Here is a 20,466-nt window from a genome sequence, read left to right on the forward strand (position 1 = left end):
TACATCATCCTTGAACCTTTTGTGAAAGTATTTATTTGATGTTTGGACGTCAGGCTTCACACATTCTATTGTTTATGTCTACATTTTGTAACATTTATTACTACAATACAAAAAAGTTTCTGTTTTAACAATGTGTTTACACAGATTACTGTAGAAACAGAACACACATGAAATGCGTGTGTTCCAAATAACGATCTATTATTTCCACGGTAAAATTCCAGCAGTTCAGTCACTCCCAGATAATCAAACAAGGCATGAGCTGGGAAACCTTAGTGAACGTTCTGCGACGGTGGGGGATGGAATAGCTGGCTGCTTGCTGCTCGTCTTAATCGGCACATTTAGAAGACAAAAGAGAGGTGAGAACGGTTTTAAGGTGGGCCGGATCTACGAGTTTTTTCGTAGACTCTGGTAATTCTAGTGTTAAAGCTCCACCCAGGCCTAGACAGTCATCAAGTTCAAGTTGAAGGTATGGCCTTTCAGAAACTGACCTGGAACAGAAGACGAGAGTACAGATTTCTTGGGATCGGACGCTACAGCATCATTTCCAGTCGAGAGCGAAAGTGGGATCGATTGTATAAGTGAATTGGGCCAGGATAGCTTGTCAATTCCAGAAGATTCACTGAAACTGAAAATAGCCTTACCTTCCTCATTGTCAACCACTCCTCGCGAGTCGGAATCATTGACTTCATAGGCAGCGCAGAGGGAAGACCGAAACGAGCGGTCTGAGCTGAAGGTAATGATCACTGTGATGACCACCGCTCAAGACATAAAAGAGCTCAAGAATGATTTAATGATAGATGTAAAGAAAGAAATAAATGATATAAGGAAACAAATAAAGAACATATACAGGACAAACGAAAAGCTGCTTCAGAATATTAAAGACCAAGAAAAACGTGTAAATAATCGCTTTGAGGCTGCCTTTAAAGGTATGCTAGAAAAAATTGAGGAACACATACAGGAAATTCCATCTACGTTTGAGAGTAAACTTACAACACTTGATGCTAAGTTGGAAGACGTTGAGCAAACACTCAACTCGTACTGAAACAACTGAACAACTGGCATCTACCGCTGACAGAAAAACAATGGCTGCAAATTCTGAATGCAAAGCACTCAAGAGAAAGACTTGCTGCACTGGAAGATTGATTCTAATATTATTCCTTCTGAATCTAAGTTCTCCCTGAAAATTGTGAAAGGCCAAACCCAGTGAAATTCATAGCTGAACTATTCTCTAAAATAGCTGGAGAGGACTTCAAATCAGACGAGATAGCAAAAGCTAATCGTATACAGGGATCAAATCCCTCTAAACCTAGAACTCTCATCATGTGTTTTGAAAAATTACAGTTTAAACTTAACTGTGTACATGTATATATACCTTTTTTTTTTTTTTTTTTTTTTTTTATATAAATATCATACCCTTGCATTAAGAATTACTATACTTATCCAGGGCTACTGTTTAACATCATTCCATGGGTTTACTCTGTTAAGACTATTTAAGATTATATTTTATGATTATGCTTGTAGTATCTGGTCTGTATTGTCAATAGATATCTCTATTTTGATCCTTATACGCCGCTGCTGGGGGGCTTGTTTTGTTATGGACGTGCTCTGTCTTTAGGTATGTCATAGGACTGGGACTTTGTGAAGTGTGGTCTAGCCTCACGTTTGGAGGCAAAAGGGGGGGGGGACTAGGGGGGAGAAAAAGAGAGCAAGCTATTACTAATCTATTCTTTTAATCCTTATAATTATAAGTGCCAACACAAAATTAGGCTTCATGGCAATAACTCCTGGGAAAACTGGAAATTAAGGTCAAAGCTGTCTTACTTCAAGTTAAGACTATAAAATGACAGCAAAAGCTCAGAAGTAAGATGTTCATGATCAAAGCTGGAATGTTAAAGGGCTGAATCACAAATTAAAGAAAAAGAAAGTTTTCTCTCACCTAACAGGTCTAAATGCCAAAATAGTATTTTTACAGGAGACCCAGTTATTAAGCAAGGATCAGTTTTGGCTGCACAGAGACTGGACTGGCCAAATACTGCATTCCAGCTTTACAAAGAAAATTAGAGATGTCGGAATTCTTGTACATAGAACAATAACATTTGTACTAACAGATGTAGTATCTGATCCTGAAGACAGATATGTGATTGTCATAGATAAATTATTTAACTGTAAAGTAATTTTGATAAATATCTACCTACCCAATGTAAATGATAGGGACTTTATCCAAAACATATTTAAATCCAATCCTAATGTGAACACACATAACATTATAATGGCTGGGGACTTTGTGCTTTAAATCCAGACCTATATAGGTCTCGTGCCACAGGGACGATGATGTCTAATGCCACAAAAACAATTACACAGTTTGTAACAGATCACAACATGATACTAGCTATGTCTTGTTCCCAGATCATATCTATGTTGAAGTTATTTTCTGTGACCCAAAAAGATAGAAAATAAATTCGACCTGTTAAGCTCTGAGAGGGCATTGATGTTGTATGCATTTTTCAGTAATGAACAAGCCTGTTTGTGAGAAAAACCTGAGGCATCACTACTAAAAGGACATAAAGTCTCAGTGGTAAATGGGAAAATACTTGGTCATGCACAGGTAAGTGTGTAGTAAAAAAAAAAAAAAAAGCCTTAGGCTGCAGAATGGTTGCCATGCTGAAACTAAAAGTTTTGTTTTAGAATTATTTCATCTGCATTCGTGTCAAGAGCCTGTCCATCCTTAACTTCTCCTAAATAGCTGCATTGCAAATGTTCATGTAGTTGTGGCTGTGAAATTCTATTCAGAAAATGTGATCAATTTCATCTATTACTGCCACAAGCAATGCCACTGAATGTTGGTGCCAGGTGTGAATCATGGTCTTTAACAGAAAAAATTTGAGTTATAATGACTTACATTGTTTCAATACGTGTAATAAAAAAGCCAATAGCCTAATCTGAAAACTATATTTTTATTTGATATACTTTGTTAATCCCCAAGGAGAATTTGTCTTTTCGTATGACCTATGTCACTCTCATGCCAGAAAATATTTATGAAAAGGATGGAATTCGGTTTTAACTTATTTATCTACAGTATATTTACCATCTACAGTTATGCATTTTATGGGTTATTCTTGTAATATGCTCTTGTAATGGAATGAAAGTTATAACTGAAAAATACTGATTATTATTACTGTTTTATTTTCTACAAAAGAACTTTACTTTATACTTTCTGTGTGTGAATAATTTGATTAAGATAGGACTGTCATTGAGCCTTGGCAGTGGTTTGAATATAGGTTTTTATCTTAATTTGTTGCATGCCATTTCAATGTTTCACTGCTCCACCTGTTTGCTGTTCAAGCTACTGCAGTCACATTAATGAACATTTCTGAAACGGCATGATCATATGCACAGCAGACTAACATAGTATCCTTCATTCATTTAGTAATTCCAAAAGCATTAAGATAATCTAGAATAATAGTTTATGTGGTTTCAAGAAAGTTACTTAAAGACAAAACAAAGTCAGAGTAAAAAAAAATCAGCAAATAGGAAAATAGATCTTTCTGAAGGTTTTATACCTTGCCCAGTCAGGAAGGTTCTTCCTAAAGATGGAATCAAGGGGAAGCACCTGCTGCCGACCTTGAGTTTCATTGTAGATTTGACGAGCTGCTTCTGTAGTAAGAGTAACTACACAGTCCATATCGCTGGCCAAATGCCAAGAAATTACTTTTGCTGCTTCATTGTCTTCAATTAGTGCCAAATGAGCAATCTTAAATTGAAAAATAAACAAAATACAAGTACACATTATTTTTGGAATTCAGAAAAATAAAACAAAAAACATCATGTGAATGACATCTATTGCTAATACAATATACATAAAGGAAAATGTATTTATTACCCACAATTTTTAACCTTGCTTAAACATTTGTAACATGAGCATTAATATCTTGTTTATTGAATAATTTGACAGCCAGTGTGACAGTGTAGGAGTGCATGTAAATGTGGTCTGCAAAAGACTGGTAGCAGTCCAAGGTTAGTTTGCTTTGTACTTGTTACTTTTTCTGCTCAAACAAAACACATTTACTTGATTTTGGCTAAACAGGCCAAGATTATTGGTCTGATCACTACAAGAAAGCCATGGAATATAAAGCTTATCTTTTGCAAATGTAATCTTTCTGCCTTGCACTCTTCAATCACCATGCAAAGTGAAAAACACCAGTTTTGGAACACTTATTTTAGAACGATAATAGTCACTTAAAAAAATATTCAAAAAGGTCCCTTTGTAGCCAGCATCCTCCCTACACCTTAGAATCATTATTTCTTTTTAGGAAACCCCCTTGAAGAAGAAAAAAAAAAGTATGAGCCAAGAAAGCATCTTGAGCATGGAAAGGCGCTATATAAATAAAATCTATTATTAAGCAAATTCTTAAAGTAATATGTACTGCATTGCACAAGGTGAGCCAAACAGTTTATATTTAACAAAATTATTTCAATATTATAGAATGTAAAGAAACCACTGAATAGCTTTTATTCTATCAAGCCAAGATGTGGATGTTGTGACACAGATGTGTTGTGGGTGACTGGAAATTGCAGCAAACATTATACCACAGATTCTTAAACTATCTAAAAACGGGTTGCATGCTATCTGAATTTGGGTCACACAGGGTCAAGATTCACTGTTTGTGGAGTGTCTTGTGATGGGTTGCTATGTGCATTTACACCAATCATCATTGATTCGTTATAACCTGTGTTGGCAAATGTCCAAGAAGAACACACCACCTACCTCTCAAAGAAATCCTACCCTCAGGTGGCAATTGTTAGTGATTATCTAAGAGGGATAACAACCCCAATACTCCCACAGCCCTAAAACCGAAACCCCAAATCCATACCCCCAGCTTGGGATGACGGTCATTTATAGCATTATTTAAATTATATTAAATAACACTCATTGACCATCAACTAAACCTGACAATGATAAAAACGTTAATACATAATTAATAACAGTATTCTTTTGTTCTAACTGATTGAGTGATAACATGTGTTTAAAGTAGTTAGGAAACACCATTGCTAGAATAAATTCAACATGTCAAACTTATATTGCCTTGATAATTCTCATATTAAAAATGTAAATAATTTTCTTAAAGTTGGGAAAAAAAATTATTTAACAAAAAAGATAAAATACAAGGAATTATTGCTGTATGTTTTAAATATGCGTAGAGTCTAATAAATGAAAGAATATTATTAAATTATATCATGCACTTTTAGATTTTCAATTAATTTAAATCAACTGCTGAATTTTTCCTAGAAAATGCATACCTTCCCTAAAACATTGGAGTTGCCTTTAGGAGTGTTAGGAATAGCACATACTCTTCTTGGTTGCTTCATTATTTTTTCTTTTTCAGCTAACATATCCTTTATCAGTGCCTCAGTCTGTTGTACCTGAAAAACAATGTTATTATATGCATCTACATACTGTAATAGAAGTTACATTGTTCAAAAGTGACACAAGGTACATCTTGCTAGCAAAAGCAACTTATAAATAAAATAAAAAAAAAAAAATCTTGAAACGTACCAGATGGTGTTAGCATATCAGTACGGTCTTTGCATTTGTAAATTTCCATTATATGCTCAATGCAATTTTAATCAATAAAAAATATTTTTTGAAGGATGTAAAATTTTCTTTATGACTGTACTGCTAGCTTGCTTCAGTTTTGTTGGGGGAGGACCTTCGACCCTACAATGTTCTAGATACACGGTGTTCATTTGTATACAAGTAAAACCACAACTTTTCAGTTTTGCCTAAGGGCTAGAAGGGAGGCTAGAGCACTTTATAAATGATCCATTAGCTGATTTTTTGGTAACACATTTTAAAGGGTGTGAACTTTTACATATTACTGAAGGAGTCATCATTATGATTATTATGAATCAAATCACTTACTTATATAAAATACAATTTAGCATCTTTACTATCGAAAAAATTTGAAATAAATTAATATTCATTTGCGTTCTTCTTTTAGAACTGAGTATTTCGTGTTGAGATATTTTTAAATACTCTTTATTTGTGGTTATACAATATGACAAAATAGTAAGCTGATAAATGTTCATTTTGTGATTTTGTTATGGTATTATTCAACCGACCTATTATCATCACTTGTACTAGGAGACTAATATATTATGAAATGCAGTATCAGAGTCTTGCTGTTTCACACGAAGTTTAGTGGAGTGCTATTTTGGCCATCCTCCAGCACTGCTGCTGCTCCCATCTTCCATGGCTGCTTCCAAGCAGCTCCAATGATCTTTTATCTGCTATATCCAATGCCTTTAAATTCATGTCACTGTCCTCATCTCACCTCACTCGGGGTCAGAGGCAAAAATCTTCAACTTTATGAGATGACCCCCACTAGGATCCTCCCTAAGACATGCTAATGGCCATATACACAAGGGAATGGATTTAAGCAAAGCAGTGGGTGTCCTTGGTCTTCTCTCATTTTTTAATTCACACTCTCTCACTCACACAGAAGGGCTGCTAAACTACTCTTAGGTACTAGAATGGACAGTTCAGCCAACATCTGAACCAAAGATTCAGGAGGCAATGACAAATGATGAAGAACTGACCATTTAAGCAAGGTTTAACTGGAGTTTGGCTTAACCCACTTACCATCTCAGAAAAAAACAAGAGGACCTCAAAGTGGATCTGTACCTTATCTGGGATTAAGAAGAGTCTGTTAAAATGGCTTAGATGTGTAATGTGGATATTTTTTGCACACAAAAAAAAAAAAAAGCAAAACAACACAAAAAGATGAAGAGTGAAGTAATCTGGCTTGGGACACGTCATACTAAAGAATGACATTTGTAAAATTGTTTTAGAAAACATCAACTTTGTTACTGATCTGTGTCACAAAACACTAAGTACAATAATTATATTATGGTACACATCAATTTCCTTTTCATAGCTTATTACGAGCACAATAGGGGAATTAAACAAGTTTGCCAGTCAATACACCCATCAGACAAATAGGAGGTAGGCCTGGGACATAACATGTTAGATTGTTAGATTTATTAGCCTGGCACATCTTCTTGTTATGTTTGCATCAGGAAAGTATTATTCAGCAGCTTTCATTTGAAATAGAGTGTGTCAGTGTGTGTGTGTATATTATATATATATATATATATATATATATATACATATACTGTGTATACAGGATGCATTAATTAAAGCCACAAACTCAATGGTTTAAGTTTGGCATGCATTTACATAAAGAATGAAAGATGACAGCAATAATGCAATTCATTCCCTACTATGCTGAAGAGGGTCTTTCGATTTCACCCCCACCCTCTGCAGAGTTGCTGCTGGGTCTGCACAATTAAAAAATAAAAGTGCTGTTTTGGAACATTCATGCATGTAAGCTGGCACAGGGAGGGGGATAAGCAGGCTTGGAGGAGAATGTAGTGTGGTTTACATTATCCATCCATCCATCCATTTTCCAACCTGCGGAATCTGAACACAGGGTCACGGTGATCTGCTGGAGCCAATCCCAGCCAACACAGGGCACAAGGCAGGAACCAATCCTGGGCAGGGTGCCAACCCACTGCAGGACACACACACAAACACACCCACACACCAAGCACGCCCTAGGGCCAATTTAGAATCGCCAATCCATCTAACCTGCATGTCTTTGGACTGTGGGAGGAAACTGGAGAGCCCAGAGGAAACCCAAGCAGACACAGGGAGAACATGCAAACTCCACGCAGGAAGGACCCGGGAAGCGAATCCAGGTCTCCTAACTGCGAGGCAGCAGCAGCACTACCACTGCGCCACCATGCCACCTGGTTTACATTAATAAATAAAAATACACTTTTCTTTTAAAGATTACTATCAGTGAGTAAGAGTAAGACAGATTCTGAAAGCTACTACATTTACATATATTTGGTTGGCAGACAATTTTATCCAGACTTACAACAGAGGTAAACATAATCAAGTAACATTAGGGCTAGGGCCCATTTGTTCAGTAAGTGTACGCAGTAGGACAGGTAACAAAAGTTGACTGCAACAAGTGAAAAGATTTAACAATTTACAATGATATATTATAATCGATAAAGAAATAAAACTTAAACAACAAATTAACCAACAATATAAATGATTAAACTAAATTGATAATTTCGCCCAATACAGTCAATTTAGGAAATTTTCCATTAAAACCTAGATATAAAAAATGTCAGCTACAACAGGGTGAAATCTAAATATTTAAAATGATGAGGTTGGTATTTTTCAAAGTTATTTCTTCACAATCATGGCATATTTTTCCACTTTTCTCTCTGCAACTCTGTTTCAACAATGGTTATGTTCTGCCATAGCTTGTAACAAATGATGCATTGTGTAAATGTGTGCCAATTGTCTGATATAGTGGCATAGCTGTCAGTAGGCTATGAAATCATCTGATATTGAGTATGCATCTGCCATCAAACAATTGTGACTATATGTGATTCAGAATGTGCGCCTGCAGCAAATCTGCACTCAAATCATATTTTTTCTTATGCAAACTACACTCAATATATTTTTAAATGGAATACTGCTGCACATACTGAATCACACACAGACACTGTAGTTTCATGACAAATAAGTCCCTTTTCTGCTAAATGGAACCTTGCAGTATATACAATTAAGTTCCAAATTGCATCTGGCCTTCTGGCTGCAGCCACCATACAATCTCGGACATGTGTCAGCATCAACTAAATAAAACTGACTAGTTATAGTTGAATTACACACTTGTTAGGTTTGCCATATTTGTATTTCATAATGTGAATAAAAGCTAGAGGAAACCACACCCTTGGGGCTAAAAGGTGAGGTGAAGTGCACTTCCTACCTCCTTTTAAAATGCCTGAATCTGAAAAAAGTTTTTTTTTTTATTGCTTTTTCTCCCTTCTTGCAACTACATGGATACACTGAACAAAACTTCATGTGGCAAATTAATACATACCATGACTGCGAAGCAGAATATTTTCCACGAATAAAATGAATTGCTTTAAGCAGGAAAGCACATTGTTTGTGTGTTTGTTTGTTTTATGTACTTCTTGTTTGATTACTTTTTGTTTTAATGCTGAGGACATTATAATTTTTGGATTTTGTTTTGTTGTTTTAGTAAAGGTGTCTTCCAGCATTTCATTTATGATGTTCAATTTAACTGTGGTTTTTATAATACAGTACCATATATTCCATTTTTTCAGTCGCCCTTTGCTCTGTTTTAATTCTTGACAGCCTTGTGTTGTAACTCTTGTATGGTTTGTCTCAGCTTAGTTATAGATAAAATAGTAACATAAGAAATATCTGGGTGTATGAAGATGGCTGAATTGTTATTCACATACTGTAGATGTCAGCTCTGTCATATGCTTAATAACAACAAACAATGCATTACAAAAAACATTCATGACATATTATATATATTTAAATAATAAAAATTTGTACATTTAAAAAAAAGTTAAATTGAAAAGGCTCGAGAGTGCTGAAATCAGCCATCAAACTTTACATGGTCAAATTAAAACATGTAGTACTTACTGAATTTAACAGTGATACATCTATGTTACGTTTAAATAGTTGTGATTTCAAATTAGATTCCTTATTTGCTGCTTCTTTTGCTTGACCTGAAAAAAAGTAATGAAGTACAGTTATATAAATCTTGTGCGACCAGTTAGCTTTCTTTACTAAATAAAAATCAAAATTTTGCAACTGGACAGCCAGAATCACATGTCAATCATTATACATACATCACAATGCAAAATTATCTAAGTAACCTTCCTCTATAGATTTGGCTCTAGATCAATGGTTTTAAAATTCAGTTTTGAAATACCACTGTGGTATTGCTACAGGTTTTTATTCCATCCAGATTCACAAATCCATGAATCACTCTTACAGCTAATTATTTTAACTGTTTAATAAGATGGCCTATTTACTAATTGTATCTTGCATTCAGAAGTGTTATAGTATGAATTTTACAGTACCAAGCAGAATCAGCAAAAAGTAAACTTTAGATCGCTTTTGTTCCCAGTCTAGCTGAAAATAATATATAGCTATAGCTCAATAGAAGAAGGTGAAGAAAAGTCAAATAAAAAAAGAATAATTCCCAGTGTTAAGAACACGAATGAAGCAGAGATGGCCAAATGGGCTATCTAAAATCAGTAATGGACACTAACATCCGCTAACAAAAATGCAAAAAAGAATGTCAGTAAAATAAGAGTTTTGTTAAACCTCAAAAGTCAGTAATATTAATTTGATTAATAAAAATGATTTCCTTTTTGTTGTTTTTTTACTCCTTATGGAAAAAAATATATTTTGATCATTTCTGGTATTTTAACTGACTTAACATTATATAGAATATAAAAACATGTATTAATAATTATCATTAATATGCTGTATTTTGGATATTATTCTTTAATATTTTCTGTTCTGAAACTCAAAAATGAATATTGCTTAAAATCAATTCATTACTAAATCCCCAAAGGAATTAGTGAAAACTAAAATTATTCAGATTATTATTATTTGCACAAAATGTTTAAAGCAATGTAACAAGTTTGTCAGAAAATCACTTTTTCAAGCTTGTGACATTTACTGTTGTAAGATAAAGGTTTTTATCAGTACATGGAGGAGACGTTAGCTGGTTAGTAACATAGTGAATTATAATATTTACTGGACAAGTAAAACTAATTCAGATTGTAACAAACTACAGAAACAGTCAAAGTAAAAAGTAGGGAATCCATTCCATTCCATTCCAGGACATTTTTCATTCCCGGGAATGAAACTGCTGTAATTCCCGGGAAAACGAGAACGGCCTCTCTCGCATATATAGTGTGTAAAAATCGGTCAAGAAATAACAGAGTTATAGTTGAAAATAATTAAAGGGGCGCCATTGCTGCAGCTTGCACTTCATCAGACAACAGCTTTGAACAGCAACTTGAAATTGCAATGCGTCAGTCTGTTGCATCCGCATTATCTGTGCCAAGAAACTTGCCATCACAGATTGATGACAAGAAACTGGATGCATCAGTAAAAGCTGAAATGGCAGTGTTTCAGAGAAACGGCAAGCGCGGGCGTTGTTTAGAACAAGTATATCAGTATCTGATGATTGTGCCGCCTACTTCAGTGGAGGCAGAGCGTGCTTTCTCAGCGGCTGGCATACTTCTGCACGAAGGTGCGTTCTTGCCTGGACGACTGCACGCTGGACACGTTAATAATAATAAATTACATTTATATAGCGCTTTTCTCAGTACTCAAAGTGCTATCCATACAGGGAGGAACCGGAAGCGAAGCCACAATCTTCCACAGTCTTCTTACTGCAAAGCAGCAGCACTACCACTGCGCCACCTCTGAGGACGCTGTGCTTTCTACGCTCTTATTACCACAACTAAAGATACATGTACTTATATGACAGCATGAACTGCTTGTAGATAAGGTTAGTCTTTTATTTGTGTCAACATATTGCAGTAGTTTTATTAAAAATAAGTGTCAGTAGTTCTAAAACTGTTCACATGTGAGATGCCCGTGCTCGGGATTCCCGAATTCCCGGGAATGGATTCCCTAGTAAAAAGTATGTGAACCCTTTGGAATTATCTGGTTTACTGCATGAATTGGTCATAAAAAGTGGTCTGATCTTCATCTAAGTCACAGGTACTGATATACACAATGAGCTTAAGCCAATGGCACAAAAAAATTAAATTCAACTCTTTAATGTCTTTATTTTACAAATGTATTCAATGTTCACAGTGGTAGTGGGAAAAGTAAGTGAACCTTGGGATTTAATAACTGGTTGACCCTCCTTTGGCAGCAATGACCTCAATTAGGCGCTTCAGATCAGATCAGACCTGCACATCATGCAGGGGGAATTTTAGTCCCTTCTTCCCTGCAGAACTACCTCAACTCTTCCATATTCTTTGGTTGTCTTCTGTGTATGGCTCTCTTCAAGTCATTCCACAACATCTCAATAGGATTGAGGTCTGGGCTCTGACTGGGCCACTGCAAAAGGCGGAGTTTGTTCTTTCTGAAGCCATTGTGCTGTGGATTTGCTGAGATGTTTGGGGTCATTGTCCTGTTGCATCACCCAGCCTCTTCTGAGCTTAAGTTGACGGACAGACACCCTCATATTATCCTGGAGAATTTGTTGATAAACTTGTGAATTCATTTTCCCCTCAATGATGGCAAGCTGTCCAGGCCCTGATGCAGCAAAGCAGGCCCAAATCATGAGGTTCCCTACACCATACTTTACTGTAGGGACGATGTTTTGATATTGATATGCAGTGCCCTTTTTACGCCAAATGAAGTTCTGTTTGTTCCTCCCAAATAGTTCAACTTTGGTTTCATCACTCTACAAAACATTTTTCCAGTACCATTGTGGAGTGTCCAAGTGCTCTTTCACAAACTTCAGGCATTCAACAATGTTCTTTTTTGATAGCAGTGGCTTCCTTCTTGGTGTCCTGCCATGGACTTTCTTGTTGAATGTTTTGCGTATTGTTGACTCATGAACAGAGATGTTTGCCAGTTCTAATGACTTCTTCAAGTCCTTTGCTGTCACACTAAGGTTCTTCTTTACCTCATTGCTGACTTTGTGTTGTGCTCTTGGGGTCATCTTGGCAGGGCGCCCACTTCTAGGCAGAGTAGCCATAATACCAAATTGTCTCCATTTATAGACAACTTGCCTAACAGTAGACTGATGAATATCTAAAATCTTTGTGATGATTTTGTAACCCTTTCCAGCCTTATGTAGATTAACAATTCTCGATCATAGCTCTTCAGACAGCTCTTTTGTGCGAGGCAGGATTCCCATGTGGATATGCATCTTGTCATAAGCTCAGACTCAAACGTTATAGTGTTTTTTATGAATCAAAGTAATTCTAGGCCACACCTCTGAACTTGTTTTATTAAATGGACTCCAGGTGTGCTAAATTCTGACTGCAATGAGCTTTTTAAAAAGTCATTAGCTTAGGGTTCCCTTACATTTTCCAACCTTCAGTTTCACAGTTTGAATGATTTATTCAATGTGGTCAAAAATTCACTGAAAATCTGTGTATCTTTAGTTATTGGAGATTGTGACTGACATGAAGATACAAAAATGTTTTATATGGGAATTAGACATAAATATAGATAATTCCTAGGGGTTCACATACTTTTTACTTTGACTATATTTTATTTTCCAGATCCCACCTTTTCATTTTTAAATACTAGGGGGGCTTCACTCACCAAGCGCCCTAACTGCGCTAAGTGCCAGCAACTTTATGTTTCTGCCGCTCACGTATGTGGATTTCACTTTCACCCAACAACAAATCTTTTAATTCTTGCGGATAGGCCTCGTCATTGGGAAGAAACACTACATTTCCCTGATGGCAACACAAATTAGATGATCAGTTTAAAGCCAAACAATATCTACATACTTCTGTCATATCACCTATGTCCATATATTTGATCTTTTTTCGCTTTTACCTTTTCGTCAATATCGCATTGAATTTTGATTCAGTGTTTGGAATTACATTGTGACAATGCAACATATAACTTGCCCATGAATGAATATCATTTCTTTCTCTCTACATGAACTGTGTCTGACAATAGCATTCACACAAATGATTGAACTGTATGCGTGGTTGTAAATGTTTTAGATGTGGGCAGGACTTTTCCAGATCTCTTTGTATAAAGTCTTGTCTTGCGCGGCTTGAAAATTTCTCTCGCGGGATTTTACTTTAACCAAACAACAAATCTTTTAATTCTCGCAGATATGCCTCTTCATTGGGAAGAAACACTACTCTTCCCTGATGATAACACTAATTAGACGATCTACAAGTCTCCGACTTACAAGATTAAATCCGAACAACATATTCAATCAATTAAAAATGAATTATTTGTGAAATCCTGTAAAACTGCATTTATTCTGTTGTTTTCAAACTGCCTCACTTAAAATCTAAGTCTTTGTTATTACTTACGCATGTAACTGTGTAATGTTTGCTCCTGAATTATCTATTATAATCTAAATGTTTCATTTTAAAAACAACAAAATAAATAATTTACCAGTCTACAGTTATATCAAGTATTTTTTAAGTATGACAGTTTGAAAATGGTTTTATTTTATTCTCAATTGGATATTTCCATCTGTCTTATCTATTTTTAATTATTTATCTGAAAAATACCCATTAATTTGATTAACACTCAGTCTAATGTACTTGCTTTTAATTCTGTTACTTCCTAACTGATAAATGAAAAAGTACCAGAAATGATGGGAAGCAGTATTTGGGATGGATTATGTAAAGATAATCTCAAAAATATGGAGTTTAATTAAATTAAATTAAATAACATATGTCTGAATGTTTTCAGACCCAAAAGCCTTTCTTGGTCATATATGCTTTAATTGCATTTTTCATATTTTAGTTGTTGTGGTGGGTTGGCACCCTGCCCAGGATTGGTTCCCTGCCTTGTGCCCTGTGTTGGGCTGGGATTGGCTCCAGCAGACCCCCGTGACCCTGTGTTCGGATTCAGCGGGTTGGAAAATGGATGGATGGATGGATATTTTAGTTGTTATACTAATGAATTTTACTTTTGCAACAGAAAGACAAACCACCAACAAAAATTGAGGGTTTGTGGTAATGTACAGTAGAACATCTTCCGCGGATAACATTAGACAACAAAGGAAATCTTGATATACCATTCGAATTAAAACGTTAAAAGTTTCCAGTTAGAATAGCTTTTCCAAAGACAATTAACAAATCTCAGAGCCAAACATTCTAAAAGTCTTTTTATTTAATAGGCCAGGGGGCTGGCGACAAAATTACAGCTTAAAGATGCTGGAATAGCAACTAAAACAAAGATTACCACATGGTCCCATAATCTTTATAAATAAAATTGTAAGCTGTCTGGCTTGTCTGTTTTTTCCCCCCAAATGACACAAAAATGGATGAACCAAATTTTACAAAATTTGTATTGCTGTTGGACTAATTTGAAATACAGGCTATACGGTATGTCAGAGGAACGTAATGGGGGACACAAAAACCAGCACTAACACAGGCACTACAGTTCCCATCAGGCAGAAGGAGAGTGCTGGGGCTAATTGGAGAACACTTATCAGCACACACAAAGTTTTCTAGTGGCCAAAGAGGCATCTCATCTCAGGCCACACAAGTACAGAGTTTTCTTTGCAACTAATCTGAATGATAATTTTTTTGTCTTGCTGAATTGCAGCTTTTGTCAGAAACTGCATCACTTTGTCTCACCATGGGTTGTGTTCCAAGAAAGAGATTTTCTCCATTTTTTTTCATCTGGACAATTTTCTGAGAAATGTACTGTATATGGGTCCAAAAGTGGTGTACAGTGTTGCCAAACCTTTAAGAAGCAATGGTAATTTCTTTAACTCCCCTACCCCAACCCACTTCAAAACCTCAGTCAGTTTTGTGGTTAAAAAATGTCATGCAAAAAATGTTTGGCATCAATTTCCTGAAACTGGAAGAAACTCAGCTGTTTAACACACCATTCACACACAACATCAATTATTTTGGTGATGTCATATATAAAGTAACTAACAGAGCAAGACTATCTGTCAAACATACAGATAATTTTATTGCACTGTGTACACATGACAATGTACACTACATTTACTATCCACAAAAAATGTTACATTTTATAAGCCATAATTATTTAACAAGCCATACAGTTTATTAATGTGTGAATAAACATCTATTCATAAAAGCCACACTAAAACAGGAAACACAAAGTAGTAATTTTCAAGGATCCAACTTTGCAAGGAGTTATGGCAATTATGTAATCCAATCATACAAAAAAAAAGACCAAATTCTTGATTCATGAGAGCAGAGAAAATGATATATATCAGAGAAGCAGTGTAGATGATGGACAGAACACTTACATTTCAACCAGCATTGACAAAGGGGTCAACATTTAAAAAACACGTAAATATTTGCTTTCTTTCCTTATCCCAATTTACAAATATGTCCAGGCACTCTGTCTAGAGTAAAACATAAATCATATGCCAATTTCTATACTACTAAAGACCATCTAATTTAAAATTATAAATCAGTTGTCTGATCTTGCTATAGAATCTTGCAAAAAGAATTAACTGAATCTTCCTAAACACCTCAACAAACATTTTCTATTAATACAACATTATTAATTAAAAAAAACATACACTTTATCTCAGTAAGTAGTTGTTTGGTTGTGTCAAACAAACTCCTGTAGGCACCGATGGACTGCTTAAGCTGGTCCTTCTCTCTTGTCAGGGTTGCCATTTGCGCCTGCTTTTTAACATCTGAGAAAAATATAACAGAAAATTTAGTTTAGAAAAAAAAAAGAAAACTAAGCAACAGGATATTCAACAATTAATTTACTACAGCATATATGTCTGTTTTAATATCTTTATAACATAAAGGAATCAGTATCATTAAAAAAGATATCTTAAAATGTAAAAAATAGATGCAGGGCATTTGCCAAAATGTTAATGATGTGTGTGTAAATTCTCATGCTTTTTCAGAATGTTTTCCTTATACTTGAATACTTGCACTCTAACTGGAGTAGTGTTACCTGCACAGTGGATAAAGCATGAAAATGAGGGGAAAAAAAAAACAAACTACCATAAACATTTCATTGTAATTATTTACATGAGAACTAATGTTATTCAACAAGAAAGACAACACAGATGACTTTATAAATAATATGTTAATTAGACCTACTGCATACATTTTATGATTTTGTACCACAAGTGGAACACATGGACATTCAGTCCTTAAATAAAAGGTAACTGAAAATGTACTCAGAGGTGGTGTAATGTGGATATCCAAAACGATAATATAAAAAAAAAAAAAAAAGAACATTGAAAAAGAAGCACAAGCTAAAGCAAGAATGTAATATCACATCAAACCAAAAGACTGAAAAGAAACATAGTAGGTGAAGTGAAACCATTTTAGTCAAACTATACAGAAGTTAGAATTATTTAAAAGACTTCTTTGTAAACCACATTATGATTGTCTGCCTTACCTTGAAAAGAAGTATGTCATATCATGACTTTAATGTCTTCAGACTGGGTGAAGGTGAAATTGTCTGTACAGTAATCCCTCCTCCATCGCGGGGGTTGCGTTCCAGAGCCACCCGCGAAATAAGAAAATCCGCGAAGTAGAAACCATATGTTTATATGGTTATTTTTATATTGTCATGCTTGGGTCACAGATTTGCGCAGAAACACAGGAGGTTGTAGAGAGACAGGAACGTTATTCAAACACTGCAAACAAACATTTGTCTCTTTTTCAAAAGTTTAAACTGTGCTCCATGACAAGACAGAGATGACAGTTCAGTCTCACAATTAAAAGAATGCAAACATATCTTCCTCTTCAAAGGAGCAAACAAATCAATAGGGCTGTTTGGCTTGTAAGTATGCGAAGCACCGCGGCACAAAGCTGTTGAAGGCGGCAGCTCACACCCCCTCCGTCAGAAGCAGAGAGAGAGAGAGATAGAGAGAGACAGATAAAAAAATCAATACGTGCCCTTTGAGCTTTTAAGTATGCGAAGTACCGTGCAGCATACTTAAAAGCTGCACACAGATGGTAGCAACGTGAAGATAATCTTTCAGCATTTTTAGAGGAGCGTCTGTATCGTCTAGGTGTGCGAACAGCCCCCCTGCTCACACCCCCTACGTCAGGATCACAGATAGTCAGCGCAAGTGAGAGAGAAAGAAAAGTAAGCTGGGTAGCTTCTCCGCCATCTGCCAATAGCGTCCCTTGTATGAAATCAACTGGGCAAACCAACTGAGGAAGCATGTACCAGAAATTAAAAGATCCATTGTCCTCAGAAACCCGCGAAGCAGCGAAAAATCCGCGATATATATTTAAATATGCTTACATATAAAATCCGCGATGGAGTGAAGCCGCGAAAGGCGAAGCGCGATATGGCGAGGGATCACTGTATTGAATTTTAAAAGCCATAGTGTGGTTCTCAGTGCAGAGATCAATGTAAGATTAAAAAAAAAAAAGATCTTGTGAGATAATCTCCACTGTTTTGAAGGACATTTGTCACCACATTTCAGGTTTCTTTGTGAGGGGGTAGTCCAGAAGGCATCAAAGAGTTAAAGAATTTGAAGTTAAGTTGATTACAGGCACCTTCAGAAGTAATACTGGCTGCACTGAAGTACAGTGCATCCAGAAAGTATTCACAGTGCATCACTTTGTCCACATTTTGTTATGTTACAGCATTATTCCAAAATGGATTAAATTCATTTTTTTCCCTCAGAATTCTACACACAACACTCCATAATGACAACGTGAAAAAACTTTACTTGCAGTTTTTGCAAATTTATTAAAAATAAAAAAAACTGAGAAATCACATGTACATAAGTATTCACAGCCTTTGCTCAATACTTTGTTGATGCACCTTTGGCAGCAATTACAGCCTCAAGTCTTTTTTAATATGATGCCACAAGCTTGGCCCACCTATCCTTGGCCAGTTTTGCCCATTCCTCTTTGCAGCACCTCTCAAGCTCCATCAGGTTGGATGGGAAGCGTCGGTGCACAGCCATTTTAAGATCTCTCCAGAGATGTTTAATCGGATTCAAGCCTGGGCTCTGGCTGGGCCACTCAAGGACATTCACAGAGTTGTCCTGAAGCCACTCCTTTGATATCTTGGCTGTGTGCTTAGGGTCGTTGTCCTGCTGAAAGATGAACTGTTGCCCCAGTCTGAGGTCAAGAGCGCTCTGGAGCAGGTTTTCATCCAGGATGTCTCTGTACATTGCTGCAGTCATCTTTCTCTTTATCCTGACTAGTTTCCCAGTCCCTGCCGCTGAAAAACATCACCACAGCATGATGCTGCCACCACCATGCTTCACTGTAGGGATGGTATTGGCCTAGTGATGACCCGTGCTTGGTTTCGTCCAAACGTGACGTCTGGCATTCACACCAAAGAGTTCAATCTTTGTCTCATCAAACCAGAGAATTTTCTTTCTCATGGTCTGAGAGTCCTTCAGGTGCTTTTTGGCAAACTCCAGGCGGGCTGCCATGTGCCCTTTACTAAGGAGTGGCTTCTGTCTGGCCACTCTACCATACAGGCCTGATTGGTGGATTGATGCAGAGACGGTTATCCTTCTGGAAGGTTCTCCTCTCTCCACAGAGGACCTCTGGAGCTCTGACAGAGTGACCATCGGGTTCTTGGTCACCTCCCTGACTAAGGCCCTTCTCCCCCAAACGTTCAGTTTAGATGGCCGGCCAGCTCTAGGAAGAGTCCTGGTGGTTTTGAACTTCTTCCACTTACGGATGATGGAGGCCACCATGCTCTTCTTCCACTTACGGATGATGGAGGCCACCGTGCTCATTGGGACCTTCAAAGCAGCAGAAATTTTTCTGTAACCTTCCCCAGATTTGTGCCTCGAGACAATCCTGTCTCGGAGGTCTACAGACAATTCCTTTGACTTCATACTTGGTTTGTGCTCTGACATGAACTGTCAACTCTGGGACCTTATATAGACAGGTGTGTGCCTTTCCAAATCATGTCCAATCAACTGAATTTACCACAGGTGGACTCCAATTAAGCTGCAGAAACATCTCAAGGATGATCAGGGGAAACAGGATGCACCTGAGCTCAATTTTCAGCTTCATGGCAAAGGCTGTGAATACTTATGCACATGTGCTTTCTCAATTTTTTTAATTTTTAATAGATTTGCAAAAATCTCAAATAAACTTTTTTCACGTTGTCATTATGGGGTGTTGTGTGTAGAATTCTGAGGAAAGAAATGAATTTAATCCATTTTGGAATAAGGCTGTAACATAACAAAATGTGGAAAAAGTGATGCGCTGCTGTGAATACTTTCCGGATGCACTGTATGTATTTTTCTTCAACTTCAATGAGGTTGCATATTATATGCGTGCTAATGTCAAAGCAGTTGTGGTTCTTAGTGCAAAAGATGATGTTTTTCATGTTAAAAACTTCATCAGGATAATAGATGATTGAAATGTGAATTAAAAGTAAAAGATTATATAGGATTTGAAAGGAATGATCACAGCAATTATTAGAACAGTAATTTTTAATTTACCATATCCAAGGCAAAAAAAAAAAAGCAAACTCAACTTGTTCAGGAGCTGCTCTTAATTTAAGATCGCCGCCAATAAAAGTACATATGGTGAAAGTTATAATGTCTTTCAATATGTGTGATGTTTAATATAGAGAAAACAGTACTCCTATATTTCGATAACTTTTGTTTTCCACCTGAAAAACAGTATTCCACTGTGAGCACATTGCTGACGCAACTTTCCCCAAATAGTGGTCAAACAAACAAATACTGATGCAAGGTTGTAAAAATTAACATTTGTATATGGGCAGGAATTCTTATTAGTTGAAAAGCTGCTCGTTTCCTGGCAGACATTTCTTCATGGCTGTTGTGCTAGCAGACTGTATTGTGGCGTGAATATGGCATGCTTGTGGGCCCGAGCATCAGAACGCTGCACAACAGGTCTATATTCAGGATGATT

The 20,466-nt window shown here is 36.4% G+C and overlaps 1 protein-coding gene across 1 annotated transcript in view; it reads right to left on the reverse strand.

Moving 5' to 3' along the window:
• The window catches only part of smchd1 (structural maintenance of chromosomes flexible hinge domain containing 1), a 509,382-nt gene that overhangs the window by 40,392 nt on the left and 448,524 nt on the right, over positions 1-20,466 (reverse strand). The window contains 4 exon segments of the mRNA XM_051928888.1: positions 3,561-3,751; positions 5,299-5,421; positions 9,536-9,621; positions 16,149-16,268. Of these exon segments, the coding sequence (XP_051784848.1) occupies positions 3,561-3,751; positions 5,299-5,421; positions 9,536-9,621; positions 16,149-16,268 (520 nt within the window).

The sequence above is a fragment of the Erpetoichthys calabaricus genome, chromosome 6 (assembly GCF_900747795.2).
Source record: "Erpetoichthys calabaricus chromosome 6, fErpCal1.3, whole genome shotgun sequence".
Lineage (NCBI taxonomy): Eukaryota > Metazoa > Chordata > Cladistia > Polypteriformes > Polypteridae > Erpetoichthys > Erpetoichthys calabaricus.